Here is a 15,953-nt window from a genome sequence, read left to right as displayed (position 1 = left end):
TTCACTTTCCACATAGTTTCTAGTGAGTACCACTGCTGTTCACCTTTTGTCCACCCTTTCCTATGTCTCACCTTAGCCTCCCAAAGACAAATAAACTAACAAACAAGACAAAAGGATAAGACACCCAAAACAGCAACAACAATAAAAATAATCTCTTGTTTCCATTTCTTGGAGCTAATTTCATAAAATATTATATGATCATATGCACATAGCTATTGAGACTTTATGATCTGCTTCTATGCCATATTCTCCCTTGATCTCACTGTGTGAATGTCTAGAGACCTGTATATTTTGTCATGCCCCAGAGCATTTTTAAACCATTCATTGTGCTTACTTGTAGATTTATAGGCAAATTCTAGTTACAACACATGAGGGAAACCATGCAGCCTGTTTCTTTGGGTCTGGCTTGCTTCACTTAATATAATTTTCCCCAAGTTTTTCTATTTCTTTATGAATGTAGGTGGGAATGTAAACTTGTTCAATCACTCTGGAAAGCAGTATGGAGGTTTCTCAAAAGACTGAAGATATGATCTAGCAATTCCAATAGATCACAAACAATGCCACACTAAAGATACCAGGACAACCATTATTGTAGCATTGTTTATCATAGCTAAGGTATGGAAACAACCCATATACCCCCCAGTGGATGAATGAATCAAGAAAATGCGGTATATATACACAATAGAATTCTATGCATCTATCAGACAGAATGATATTTTCTCATTTCTTATTAGGCTATTGATTCTTTGAGAATTTCATTTTTAAGTTCCATGGATATTCTGATTGTTAATCTTTTGTCAGATGTATATCTGGCAAGGATTTTCTCCTATTCTGTAGACTATGTTTTCAGTCTAATGTCAATAGCTTTTGCCATCAGTTTTTAACTTGATGCAATTTCATTTGTTGATGTTTACCTCTATTTGTTGAGCTACTGGAGTTACTCAGGACATTACTTCCTATATCAATAAATTCTAATATGTTTTCTATTCTTTCCTATAGAAGTTTCAAAGTTTCTAGTCTTTGACCTCCTTTGAGTTGATACAAAGGTGAGAGAGAAGGGTCCAATTCAGTATTCTACAGGTGAATAACCATGTTTTCCAGAACATTTGTTGAAGAGGCTATCTTTTCCCCAATGCACACAATATACTAGGTTCCTTGACAAAAAATTCAGGTGGCTATCAGTGTGTGGTTCATTCTGTATCTTCGAATTTGTTCCACAGTTCTTTGGAGATTTACATTTTGGTGGTCTGGCTCCTGAATAGGGAGAGGCTGGTATCACACAACCAGCTGAGTACATGTGTACATAGGCCTGCATGAGCATGTATATTTTAAGGGCATGCCCGATCTTTTCCCAGGTAAAGCAAAAGTACTCTGAACTTGCAGACACATGGATTATGTCCACCTGTGCTTTGAATAGGACTTGCCAGGCAGGAAGAGTTGGTATTCCCACTGAAGGATTTTCTTGCCTCAGCTGGACTGGAAATAACTTGCAACAGCTTTCAGTTCAGTCTCTGGGTCTTGCTTAGAAGAGGGCCCCCAATCACCAATAGGAAAAGGATAAAACATGTGGGCCCCCACTGCCTCTGAACTTCATGCTCTTTCACTTGATATCTTTAGTCAAATCCCACCACACATATCATATATATCCCCCGGTATGACTTGTTTCCTTCTGCTTTAAAGTGTTGCCAACTCTAACCACAAGTTCCATTCCATCTACCTACAAGTGTATGAATGTATACCTACATGCATATGAATATATACATCTCTCCATGTATACAGATATTCATTAGTTGGAGATTATAGAAAGTTTTTCATTAATGTCCACAGGATATGACCCGAGACCCTTGCAGATATAAAAATTATACATGTTCAAGTCATTGACATAAAATGATGTAGTATTTGCATATAATCTGTACACATGTGACACACACACATATTCATACACCTAAACACTTTTAATAAATCGTCTCTGAATTGCTTTAGAAAACCTAATGCACTCCAAACACTATGTAAGTAGTTACTATGTCGCATTGCTTAGTGACAGCATTGAGAAAAAAGATTTTGTACATTTAGTACAGATGCAATTTTTCTACTTTGTGAATATTTCTGACCCATTTGTCAACTGAATCCATGGGGAAAGCGGATACTCAACTGAATCCATGGGGAAAGCAGATACTCAGAACAGCAATTTCTAGTAACCACTGAATGTCTTCCATGATACTATGTCTTATTAGCTATTCTCCAAACAGATGGATATCTAGCTAGAGTGTAACTTTAAGAAGTAACTCTTTGTGAGGCCAAGGAATGTGAGAATATCCTACAACATTACACATAAATGTCAGTTCTAAAAGTAGGTAGTCTCCTTCTCCACCTCACAGTTCCCCCAGTAGTGAGGAACAGGGGCCTGTTGAAGGTCCTCAGGACCAAACTTTTAGACGAAGAATTTCCGTAGCTCAAGTTGGAGCCAATTCCCCTCTCATGCTCCATGGGCAGTGAACCACTGCTTCTCATCTGCACTGCACATCGCGCCAAGCTTTCCTGGCTACTCCTTCACATAGAGCAGGAAGCATTTCCCTCTGGGTGGGCTTACCCTGACCTCTCTCTCCCTGTTGGCTGAATCCCTGGCAATGTGCATGGTTACTCTGGATATGACAATGATGTCTGATGTCTCCAAGACATCACATTTCTTTCTCTTCCCAAACCTGGGGCTTGTGCAAACAACACCTAGCTAACCGTTAACACTTTTGAAATCCTCTGATTTAATAATATGATAGTTCTTCCCCAAAATGCTGAGGACTCTGCCCTGCCCTCATGTTTGATTGAAATCACCTTTCATAGTGAAGGAGTCCTGGGGTCTTTGACATGTCTTCAAATTAATTCAACACCAACCTCCCACCCACCACACACATACACCATTGAGGAGGTTCCAGAACATGTTTCTGAAGGCCTCTTCTGTACCCAGGAAGATGTGAAGGAAGATCCTATCCTTCCGCCTGCCTTCTGCCTGAGGTAAAATACTTGACTGAAGAGCAACATGCAGGTGTATGAATCTAAAGTTTCTTTATAACATTGAGCTGAACCAGGAGCATTGGACACAGTGCAAACATCTCAGTCTCAGATACTAGAGAGACTAAGGCAGGAAAGTGGCTTAAGCCCAGGAATTCACGGTATGCTTAAACCACATTGCAAGACTCCAATTAGAGAGAGAAAGAGAGAGAGAGAGAGGGAGAGAGAGAGAGAGAAAGAAAAGGGAGAGAGAGAGGGAAAGAGAGAGAGGGAGAGAGAAAGAGGGAGAGAAAGGGAGAGAGAGAGAGAAAGAGAGAGAGAGAGGGAGGGAGAGAAGGAGACAGAGACAGAGAGACAGAGAGAGAGTCAGCTTGGACAACTGGAACCACAGTGCTGAGTCCCAGTAGCTCTTGTTTTTGCTGACTTCCTGGAGAAGCCTATGGAGGGTCACAAGCTGTTGCACACATGTGGTCACTGGCAGATTCTAAAGCATCTTTAACAGGAAAGAGCAGCAGATTAAAGGATCTGCAACTTGGAAGACTTGGAAAAAATTATATTAAGTGAAATAAGCCAGGCCCAAAGAAACATAGGTCCCATGGTTTCCCTTATTTGCAATAACTAGTATATGTCTGAGACAAGCAGAAACGTCAGATAAGTTGATGCTAGGTGAAATGAACCCCAAGATATATATGCAAATGTTTTTTTCTTTCATACAATTGTTTCTAACATATTTATAAGATGATTTCTTTGTTGCTTTGTATGTCCCTCCCCCACAATATACCCCCTGCTTTCACTGTATTTGATGTTGATATAATTTGTGGAGGGGAAGGGAAAAAACAAATCATTTAAGTAGGGATACAGGTGAACCCATTGCAACAATGAGATGTACAAGTTGTTATGTCAAAAATGAACTTTACAACTTTGGCCAGTGGTGGGGGTGGAGGGGGGGGATATGGGAAGGGATGGAAAGTGGAAACAAAGGAGGAGGCAACAATGCTTGATAAGAAATGTACTCATTATCTTGCCCATGTAATTGTAACTCCTCTGTATGGTATTTTCACAATAATAAAAAAAAGATACACTGGATTTTCTTTTCTTCCTCAAGAATTTCATGTCACCTCCATGCAGAAGCTTAATCCAGTCAGTGAGACAGAAACCAGATCACTGAAGCCAGTAATACAACGGAAGCACAGTTAATCATGAATTGTTGCCCCCCAGAAGACTATGTACAAGGAAAGGGAGCATTCTCCCATTTCAGGAGAACTCCTTTCATGTGAGCAGTGGCACACAAAAGTGCTTCCTTCCTTCCTTCCATTCTTCCTTTCTTTCTTTCCTTCCATTCTTTCTTTCTTTCTCTCTTCACACACACATACACATATACATATATACTTCTAAAATAGTTGTACAAAGGAGTTACCATTCAGCAGATCAGGTTATGAATACAATGCGTCTTGAGCAATGTCACCAATAGAGTAGTTTCTGTAAGTACCTGCCAGCCACTATACACCACCATGGTTACCTTTTTTTTTCTTTTATGCCAGTTCCAGGACTTGAACTCATTGAATTCAGGGCCTGGGCACTGTCTTTGAGCTTTTTTGTCCAAAGCTAGCCTCTCTACCACTTAAGCCACAGTGTCACTTGCAGCTTTTTCTGAGTAGCTTATTGGAAATAAGAATCTCACAGACTTTTCTGGCAGGACTGGCTTCAAACTGTGATCTTCAGATCTCAGCATCCCAAGTAGCTAGGATTACAGGCATGAACCACAAGTGCCTGGCTTATCATGGCTGCTTTTATGGCATGATGACTGAGCTGAGAAGCTATGACAGAGTCTCCTGTACCAATAAAACCTGAGAGTATCAACACCTGGTCCTCTATGGCCGACTCCTGATGTAAATTAGAAATTGCCTGTGCTGTTTGTTCAGTTTATCTCAGGATAAACATCTGTGAAAATATGAGATGATTTGACCTCAGGGACACAGCCAGGAAAGCAGCGGGTGACAAAGGCAGATCTAGAAGACCGAATAGGCATGGAGTGGTTTCTTGTATATGCCTCCTTCCCACATACCCCTGGCAGGAGATGGTGGTAGGTAGGATGTGTTTCTATTCACTTGTGGCCTGGCTGAAGAAGTGGAGAGTACTCCATGCCAGCACCTAGATGCCAGGTCACTCAGGATGGACGGCAGGGCAGCAAGGTGCTCCATATGTTGCCATCAGAGCTGAGCCCATGTGTGGCCAAGACTCCAGGGAGAGAAAGATAACTCTAGGTCCAGAGAGGTCAGCTATGAGGAGCAATGAGGAAGTCTTAGGAGATGAGTCTGGCAGAAACAAAGGATACTGAGACAGTAATTAGACATGTATCCCACCAGGGGGAGGGAGACCAGACAGGTAGGTGAGCAAAGAGAGAGTCTAGGGCCACACTACCCGGCCATCACACAGTAAGCTAAGTAATGGGCACTCAAAAACCTACGGTTTTTGGAAAAAAATGCTTGATAAGAAATGTACTCACTATCTTGCCCATGTAATTGTAACCCCTCTGTACAGTAATTTCACAATAAAAAAAACACAAAAAACCTATGGTTTTTGGATACTTTCCAAATGTATAGAATTCAAAAGAGAAAAATAAGAAGAAAAATCTCAGAAAACACAACTGTCTCCACTAAAATAGCCAAATCACATCATGCTGTAGATGTAACTGTCACACAAACACAGAGAAACTCAGTGTACTGCTCTTTACCATAGAGTGGACATCTCCTTATAGCATAGGCTGGGGAGAAGGAGTATAGGATTCTTGCGAAATTTATATAGCCCATTATATCTTTAAAGATTGTGGTAGGAATCGTCTGGAATGTCAGTCACCTTCATCACCAGGATGTTGTAGTCTTGGCTACAGCCAAAGGCCCAATCCACCCCGACTCACTTCTCTTCAGGTAGGACCTCTTTAGTGAAACCAAAGCAGAAGCCCAATGGGTGACATGGAAGCCAGAAGAGACAAATGTTCACACAACATTGTCTTTTAATGGCTCCCTCCATTTGGACAGGAGGTTCAAATCATCAGGCATGGCTGAAAGATCGTAAAATGCTCCGGCATTCATGGCTCAGTCCTACTGACCACCAGAGCTATAGATCTAGCTTTCTCTACTCAGAAGCTGTCTTGTGGGCATGGGAGAGTACTCTTCAATTGAGTCTCCCTCTAGTTGCTCCCTCAAAAAGAAAAAGGAAGCAAGAGAGAACAGAGAAAGAAAATTTGTATGAAAAATGATGTTTCAACTCAAGAAGAAAGTGACAAAGACTGGGATTTGCTTTATTATCATTATGAGACTGGATTACTGAGGGGCAAACACAAAACTCTCCAAGCACAGACTGCAAGACACAGGTGGGAAGGTCCAGCTAGGCTTCAGTCAACAATCACACCCAAGCCAGTGAACTTGAGTTCATACTTGTCGTCAGGAGGCTGTCACTGACAGAAAGTTTGCATGTCCTTATGGATAACTTCTGTGTGGTGATGGTGTCCTTCTCTGTCTCATACATAGCAGGGCTGGCTTCAGCAGCTTGCCATTATTTCAGGGAGAAGTTCCCAGGCTCTATTAATGTCCCCTTTATGCTCTCTAGATGAGAAAAATCTGACTTCAACTTCTTCTCAAGTAGCAGATGGAGCAGAATTTCAAGGAATATCTAGGCAGGTAGCCATTGTGGCAGTTGTAGTCCGAGAGCCAAAGAAAGAAGATGAACAGGAAGAGGAAAGGAGACATGGAGCAGGTCATTGTCACCACACTTGAGAGATCCAGTCTTTCATAAGTGAAACTGGTGAACCATGTTGATGACAAACTTTGGTTCTCAGGGCATGCTGGTGGCTGCTGACTTGTGAAGTAAGGGCTATTGCCTTTATAACTAAGGCCCAGGGGTAGGAACTCTTGGTGCGTGCCACAGACCCTTTAAGGAGATGTCTAGCAAGGTATTGAAGACAGCTTCACCTCCAGTATGTGTCTTTTGACTGCCTGAGTAACAGCCTTATTGTTGACCCATTCTTCAGACAGGCACTGGTACCTCCCTCTGTCTTTCATGGAGAGGTTGGTGATGAGCAGGTTTTTCTTCTCTATAAGAATGTACTTATCCTCATTAGTTTCTATCACATGATTCTGGAACTGCCATATCGCCCGGGCCATGTTGGACTTTAGGGAGCATCTGAGATATGCTGTGCTACCAGTGAAGGAAATATGCCACTGGGAACGTAATACCCTGTCACCTAGAACATCAAGAGAAATGTACATGTTAACTCTGTTCACTTCCTCAACTGCTTTTAAAAGCTGATGACAGGGGTTGGGATAGTGGCTCAGTGGTAGAGTGCTTGCCTTGCATGCATGAGGCCCTGGGTTCAATTTCTCAGCACCACATAAGCAGAAAAAGCTGGAAGTGGTGCTATGGCTCTAGTGGTAAGAGTGCTAGTCTTCAGCTAAAGAACTGAGGGATAGCGCCCAGGCCCAGAGTACAGGCCCCATGACTGGAAAAAAAAAAGAAAAAGAAAAAGAAAAGAAAGAAAGAAAAGCCGATGACACAAGAGTATCACCTGCTGGAGGAAGATGGAACTTCAGGACAACTGAGAAGATAAAGATATAGATGACCAAATGCAAGATGACCCCTGGTTAGCAGAGCTAACTCAGATGGCTCTGAGTAACAAAATTCCCACTTCTCACTCCAGGAGAAAACATACCTACACAGGGAGCGCGAGCATTGAGCAGCTGTGCACATCTAGCAGCAGAATTCGCAGCCCAATACAAACTGCTTCTTTCTAGCACTTACAGGGAGGCCCACATTCAATGCGTCATACGCTTCTTTTTAATTTTTCCTAACCTGAAGATTGCTATCTGCTCAGAGAAAAGAGGAAGCCAGGCATAGGCCATCTTAATCTGCATTCAAACTTTGTAGCCATCAGAACTAATTATATGTGGTGTGTCTCTTGTTTGAGGTGTTTGGGACCAGAAAGATTTTGGATTTCAAGTTTGTTCAGATTTGGATTTTGTTTGTACATGTGTAATGAGACATATCTTGGGGGTGGAGGACAGGCCTTCAAACATAAAATGTATCATTGTGTTTTACATATTTTCTTATATACACAACTTGAAAATAAATTTATATAATATAGTTAATAATTTTATGTATGGTACAAAGATCTATGGTGTGGAATTTTCCAGTTGTGGTGTCAACGGGCATTCAAAAACATTTCAGATTTGGGAACTTTGGATTAGAGCAGCTCAACTTGGCCTCAGGGACTCCCTTTCTTCCCATTCTTAACAGGTGATAGTTTTAACAGGCTCCAGCTGAGCAGAACAGAAAAGAAGAGAGTAGGAGACAGAAAAGCTTTCTGGTACAAATACACTCTCTGTAATCAGAGGGGCATAGGAGATCACCGGTCTGGCACACGACAGGTGACCTCTGTTCAGAGTAGAGAAAGAAAACAACACACACACACACACACACACACACACACACACACACACACACACACACACACACAGAGGTACTAGTACCGGCATATGATTGGACAGTATCCAGTTGCTGAGGGGATGGTACAATGGAAAAACTCACCTGGACACGAGGACACATTGCCATTCAAATCCTGAATCCAGCCCCTACAAGACAACAGACAATAATCACTCACTGTACATGTATGTGGGTACTTGCATGAGGGGCCCATAGTCCATACCTGTTTGGGCCTTGGGTTTCATGCAGAACCTCACAGGTGCCCTCAGTTGGGTTCCAGGCACAGTAGGGGTCCCGTGTCAGCACGCAGTCCTTGCAGCTGCTGTGCTTCCTGCAGAAGGCCAGGGGGACCTGGACCACTCCTGCATTGGAGCCAGCATAGATAAACTTGCTGCTCTGTGTAGGAGACAGAGACAGAGCAGGTGTAAGGCAAATCTCATGGATGGCTGAGACTCTGAGCATCTTCAGGAGTTTGGCGTGTACTGCATTAAGTGGGAATGTCCTATCTATGTCAGAACCAGCCAGCAGAGAAGGCTGTTGGGGTCCAAAGCTATTATCTATTATAGTTGTGTGAAAAGAAAAGGCAGTGTCTGGTGTCCAAGAAGATAAAGGTTCACTGGGCCTTTGATCTGAATCCTCTAGCCTGAGCGCCCCCTGCCTGCCAGCCTGGCTGTTTGCAGAGGGTTCTCCAATGCTAGCTTCTTTTCTGGGAGAAAAGTGATCATTTGCCTTGTCCTTCAGCTGTCCTTATTAGCCTAACACCCTAGGTTGTCCTGTTAGCAACACTGCCTATGAAACAGCATCACATCTGGAAGCCAAATGGCACAGCCTGAAGGCCAATCTCATACTTTGTGTCAAAATATGGACACCTGCAAATAGGGCATTGTGTCATTAGAGCCTAGGCCCAGGATCCAGGTGTGAAGACACCATGAACAGTGTACTAAGAATGAGCAGAAGGCTGGTAAGCCAAACCGATGGCTTTTACTCATCCTTCTTTGTGAGGGGGAATCAGCTGCTATGCTCCAGTGCAGACCCATTCAGAGCCAAGTGCCTCCAGCCTCTTGTCACCAATTCCAGGTTAACTTGAGCAGCCCTCCTGAATACAGGAGATCAGGACAGGTGGTTGTATCTACTGAACATAGTCTGAGAGAAGGCACATGTAGGGTGACAGTATACTGTGTTTCCACTCTCACAGTGGGAATTTTGTTTCACTTTAACAACCTAGTAAACCTGAAACTGGTTGGGCACCTGTGGCTCAGGCCTGTAATCCTAGCTACTGGGGAGATGAGACCTGAAGTGTGTGGTTGGGAGCCAGCTAGGCAGAAAAGCGTGTGAGACTCCATCTGTAATTAAACAGCCAAATGCCAGACTGGAGGCATGGCTCAAGTGGCATAGTACCAGCCATGAGCAAGCAACCCTGATAAGAATTTGAGGCCTTAAGTGGCAGACTGTGTGCCAACACACACACACACACACACACACACACACACACACACACACACGACAAGTATCAGAGAATCACCAGGTACATACAAGTTGATATTTTAGAGTCAGACAAAACACAACCATTACCCTCATACAACACATTCAGGATAGGGTTGTGAACACATGTGATCAAGTACAAATGCAAAAGGAAGGAGAGCACACCACCCAAAGGTGAAAACTGCTATACCCATGGATAGAAGACAAGATCTGGCCCAACCTCACTTAGCTGCTCCTTCAGTGCAGACTTGGTCTAGTATGTTCCTAACTTAACTCTCTCAGAGATTCTGGGGGAATCTCATGACTATGCAAGTGTGGAAACACATCCTGAAAAGAAGACTGAACTGGATCCTCTCAGGGCCATCTCTGCAATGTCATACTTCGGCAAAACAGAACTGGTGGCATCAGGCTGGCTGAGGAGCCCCACCCAATGCCTCTGTCCAGTTAGAAGAGGTCTCTAAGGATAGTTTGGAAGGGAATGTGGGCTGTAGGAGGGTAGGTTCATCCCAGAAAGCTTGTATCCTACAGGACCCTCATCCTTGATTCTCCCTGATGGGCTGGACTTGAGCTCAAATGGAACTAAGTTGTGACCACTGACATCATGCATTGCACTGGGTAAATGTAAAAGGGAGAGAGAAACAGCCTCCAACAGGACTGTGAGCAGTACTTGCTGTGGACCAGGCACAATGCTCATGGTTAGCAAGGAAACAAATGCAGACACTTTCCTGGTATCAGCAGATGTTGGCCGGGTGCTGATGGCTCATGCCTGTAATCCTAGCTACTCAGGAGGCTGAGATCTAAGGATCAGGGTTCAAAGCTAGCAAGTGAGACTCTTATGTCCAATAAACCACCAGAAAACCAAAAGTGGCACTATGGCTCAAGTGGTAGAGCAGTAGCTTTGAGCAGAAGACCTCAGAGACAGTGCCCAGGCCCAGAGTTCAAGCCCCGTGACCAACAAAAAGAAGAAGAAGAGGAGGAGGAGGAAGAAGAACCTTTCACCCCATATCCTCAATATCTTATGGAGGTTGATGTAGTGTTTGTGTAGAACCTACATAACCTCCCCTCCACTTTAAATCATCGCTAGTTGGCTTATAATGCCCAAGACAATGTAAGCACTATATAAATAACTCTCATACCATAATGTTTGGGGGATATTAACAAAAAAATCTACAAATGTTCAGTATGCCCCCAATTTTCTCATTCATGTTTTCTTATTCTAATTTTCCTGAATTGTAAAATGTGGAACCATGGATATGGAGTCCTTGGATACAGAGGACCAAGTATATTTCATATTTTAAAGTTCAGTCTCCTAAATCAATGAATGAATGTGAGTTTAACATATCCCTACATGTTCTTTGCTCTTCCTACCCTGGAAAATGAGACCTAGTCTTTCTGATGCCTTGTGTGCGTGATCCAGACATACTGATACATGGGGCAAGGAAAGGATACCTAAAGAGTTGGACAAAGAGCATGGCTGAGGGCACTTCCCAGGAGGCTTATGCATAGTACAGTCCTATCAGGTTCCCTCTTCCCATTATGATCTCCCCAACCAATGATCACAGAAAACACTAGACATGCCACAGGCCCTTCTTCAGGTCTATGGAGGCAAGGACAGACACGTGCAGACTGCTACTCGAATCTCTCATGGGTTCCTATTGCAGACAATGTGATGGGGAGGGCAGTGGAGCAGGCCCGAAGCCTGACAGGTGATCCTACACCTTGCCTCTGTGACATGCATGCAAGACAAGGCTGGTGGGAGTGTGAGAATCCTGCAGGCCCTCCTCGCTGAGCTTTTGAAATGCCAGCATCGTTTCCAAATCATATTGTAAATGGCACAGAGAAAGCCATGCTGGTAAAAAAAAATTAACATGATTCCATCTCTACAAACCAACTGCAAGTGGTGGTGCACATGAAACTTCTCAATTACAAAGCAATCATAAATAAGGTGAAGGAGTCCAATCAAACCCAGGCAAAGTACAAGACCCTCTTTGAAGAATAAGTAGAGGACCTGTGTGCCAAGCATAAGGCCCTGAGTGCAACTCGTAGTACTTGCAAAAAAAAAAAAAAAAGACAATAGCCAGGTGCCGGGGGCTCATACCTGTAATTCTAGCTACTCAGGAAGCTGAGACCTGAGGATCATGGTTCAAAGCCAGTCTTAGCAGGAAAGTCTGTGAGACTTTTATCCCCAATTAACCACCACAAAAAGAAAACCAGAAGTGTTGCTGTGGCTCAAGTGGTAGAGCACTAGCCTTGAGCTGGAGAGCTCAGGGACAGCGCCCAGGCTCAGAGTTCAAACCCCTTGACTGACAAAAAGAAAAGAAAAAGAAAAAAACTGACAAAAATTATCCAGCCAGGAGCAGTGCAAAGCATTAGTGGGTTGTATGGAGCTGTGGCCACCTCACTGGCCACCACCCCATTGCAGTCTCCTACATGGAAGCACAAGAGGTTTCTGCAGAGAAGCCAGGAATGCTAACTCAGACATCTTGCACATCTCCTGCCCATTTGGGCAAGGAGCAAGAGACAAAACAGTCACAGAGAAATGTCTAGAATAGGAAGGCTCACAGCTTATCTAGGCGACTTTATTTATTTCCCCCTCAGAAACTTTGAGTGAATAGAGTTTACAGTGGCTAGGAGGGAAGGGGGAAGCGTAACGGGAGTTTTGAAGGCTCAGCTTCTCATGCTTCCTGGACACAGATATGGGGAGCGGATGGGGGGCTCTAGAAGGATGCAAATACATGTGGGTCTACTGAAAGGTCAGCTCTGTCCCACTGAGTGGATGAGGATTGATAGGACCTCACTTGTGCCATGTGCCCTGAGCAGACATCAGCTCCAAGAAGACAGCTCTGCACAGGAGTGCAGAAGCTGCCACAAGCTTCTCTGGCACACTGAGATTCTCTGCCACGTAGAAAGCCATACCAACCCAAAGAGCTTTGTACTCCAGAGCTAGGATTTGTAAAAGAGTACCTTCAGAGACACTGCATGGCAGAGCCAACTGAACACAAGAATGGCCCAGGTCACATAACTAGCCCAGATCAGTAGATCTTATCCTGGGATCTGCGTATTGGGACTTCAGGGAACCCCATTAAGGAGAAGGGAATATATTGGAGTGACAGGTATCATGGCAGGCTCCTTACCCTGTGCCATCTCTTACAAAGAACAAGTGCTAGCCCAACTCACAGATTCTCAGCAGAAACTGCTCTACCAGACTTGTGTAATCCTCAGCTTTTACTCTTAATGTATAGTGAGGAAACTAAACACAGAGCACAAAGCTGGCCTTTCTGGCATTACTGGACCATATATGGCAAGTCAGGATCTGGAACTGCCTGTATTCCGCTTCTCACTGCTCCAGCCCAAGTATAAAATGGCGTAATAACTCTTGTTCCAGTCATGTGGACATTTGGCGGGAGATGGAAGCTGCAGCAACTGAGTCTAGTATATGTCTGAGTCAAGCAGAAAAGGTCAGATAAATTGATGTTAGGGGGATGAACCCCAAGATAAGTATTCAAATGTTTTTTGTTTTTTTTTCCTTTCATGCAATTGTTTCTAACATATTTATAAGATGATTTCTATGTTGCTTTGTATGTCCCTCCCCCATGGTTTCACTGTATTTGATGTTGGCATAATTTGTGGAGGGGAAGGGAAAAAACAAATCATTTAAATAGGGATACAGGTGGACCCATTGCAACAATGAAATGTACAAGTCATTATGTTGAAAAATGAACTTTACAACTTTGGTGTGGGGGGAGGAGGATTGGCTGGGGAGATGGGGGGAGGACGGGAAGGGATGGGAAGGGGAAACAAAGGAAGAGGCTACAATGCTTGATAAGAAATGTACTCATTATCTTGTCCATGTAATTGTAACCCCTCTGTACAGTATTTTTACAATAAAAAAATTCTTTCAAAAAAAAAAAGAGGGGCTGGGAAGGTGGCTCAGTGGTAGAGCGCTTGCCTTGCATGCCTGAGGCCCTGGGTTCGATTCCTCAGCACCACGTAAGCAAAAAGAAAAAAGCCGGAAGTGGCGCTGTAGCTCAAGTGGTAGAGCGCTAGCCTTGAGCTGAAGAGCTGAGGGACAGCGCTCAGGCCCAGAGTTCAGGCCCCACGACCGGACCCAAAAAAAAAAGAAAAAGAAAAAAAAAAGAAAAACTAACTTTACAACTTTGGTGGTGGTGGTGGGGGAGGATCTAGTGGGGGAGGGAGAGAATATGGGAAGGGATGGGAAGGGGAAACAAAGAGGAGGCAACAATGCTTGATAAGAAATGTACTTGTTATCTTGCCCATGTAATTATAACTCCTCTGTATGTATTCTCACAATAAAAAAATTTTTTTAAATCAAATATGGAATTCCTAACCACCAAATGTTTCTGCCCATCCCTCTAGCTAAAGAATTTTATATTTTTTAAAGGTTGAAAACGAAGGGATATTTTGTCATCTATGAAAAGTTTGGGCCATACTAGGCTTGGGGTTCAGCAGCAGGCTCATTCATTTAGCCACCTGTAGCTATAGGGCCAAGATGATGGCTTTTGTTTGGAGGTTGGCACTTTCCACCTCCAAACCTCCAAAACTGACTGTTAGACCCTCACATAAGACATTTTCTGCCCCTGGTTAGGAAGGAAGTAGGGTGTTGACATACGAGAGAACTGTAGAGTGATGTATCATTTCTCTTACCAGTTAGTACATTGATGTGTCTCTGTACAACCTAACATTCCACCTATACAATCTGCAATCTCACAGACTAGGAACATAAGAATTTTTTTTCACAAGTCAGGGAGTGTCTCCCATTGGTGGCCACCATATGCACCAAGGACTCGGTGCTTCTGTCTCTCCAGTTCTGCCTGTCTCCTTCCTAAGCTTTAAATCCCATGTTCCTGGAGCAGCTTTGTGTATGGTCCCAGAGACTAGATCACCTGGGCCAGGCAGACTTCAGTGGCCAAGTTCACCAACCAGACTCACAGACATGCAAAGTCACTCAGCAAGCAGTCGGCCAGTCTTGTTTCCTAGGCCACTTTACCTTCTTTGAAGACAGCACCAGGGTTTGGACAGGTTCGGATTTCCGGAAAATCTGGGTCTCCTCAATCATGTACACAACGTTCTCAAGTCTGATAATTTTGTGCAGGGTGCCCTGATCTGCAAGGTCAAAGCCAGGGGTCAGTTCGGCTGCCACAGGGTTGTGGGGGGAGGACATACACTTTAGACTCTGATCTCAGCAACAAAGCTCCCCCCATACTCTCAGTTCCTTGTTCAATGAGATGTTTAAGAGAATGTCATTGCATTAAGAATGAAGGGCATTGCAATGAATACCCTTCACAAAAACAATAAATTAGAAAATCACATTCGTCATTATTCTAACTTGTCTTGTGAAGCGTAAGCCCCCTCCAACTTCTTTCATCAATGAAGTTGACACTGAGACAGTGAAAGGCACATCCCACGTAAAGTGGCTCCTAGGATTCATTGGCTATCCAGAGACTCTACTCCACTGGGCCTATGGGCAGCCGAGAGTGGGACACACAAGTTAGCTGGGAAGCACTGTGGTAGGCTTTATGCTCTGACACCTGCCGAGGCTGTGTGCCACTGTCATTATTGGAAAATACTGGTTTTAGAGTGTACAGATGAGGGGAGGTGTGTCTCCCACAGGTGAGGACGTGGCTCAGCTCTCATCCCAGATTTCAGGGAGAAGGCCTACTGCCAGTACTTTGGAAATGCCAGGCTGATAAGTGATCACAATTGATGTTGGAATGCCTATCTCTTCCCTTCCAAGATGCTAGGGACTTCTTTACAGCAGCTCATCGCAGACACAGGCCAGACTTGCATGTTTAACAAGACCCACAGGTAACATGATGGTCATAGAGACTTGGATGTGGCAATATCTCAATAATCCTTTCACAGTGTCATCCACCACAAGGATCACATGATGAAAAATTCTGTATCTATCCATAAAGGTTTCATGTGAATTTTCCTTTTTCTTATGCTAAGATGAAACATACAGTGAC

At 43.7% G+C, this 15,953-nt stretch overlaps 1 protein-coding gene across 1 annotated transcript in view; it reads right to left on the bottom strand.

Annotated features, from left to right (window-relative positions):
* Nucleotides 1-6,950: 6,950 nt before the first annotated feature.
* The window catches only part of LOC106001323 (semaphorin-4D-like), a 55,552-nt gene continuing 46,549 nt past the window's right edge, over nt 6,951-15,953 (bottom strand). The window contains exons 15-18 of the mRNA XM_013036434.1: nt 14,975-15,090; nt 8,708-8,880; nt 8,590-8,633; nt 6,951-7,249 (exon numbers count right to left, since the gene is read on the bottom strand). Of these exons, the coding sequence (XP_012891888.1) occupies nt 6,951-7,249; nt 8,590-8,633; nt 8,708-8,880; nt 14,975-15,090 (632 nt within the window). The remainder of the gene's footprint in view (nt 7,250-8,589; nt 8,634-8,707; nt 8,881-14,974; nt 15,091-15,953) is intronic.

Source organism: Dipodomys ordii, unplaced genomic scaffold (assembly GCF_000151885.1).
Source record: "Dipodomys ordii isolate 6190 unplaced genomic scaffold, Dord_2.0 Scaffold286, whole genome shotgun sequence".
In the NCBI taxonomy this organism is placed as follows: domain Eukaryota; kingdom Metazoa; phylum Chordata; class Mammalia; order Rodentia; family Heteromyidae; genus Dipodomys; species Dipodomys ordii.
This window is presented reverse-complemented; position numbering and strand designations above follow the sequence as displayed.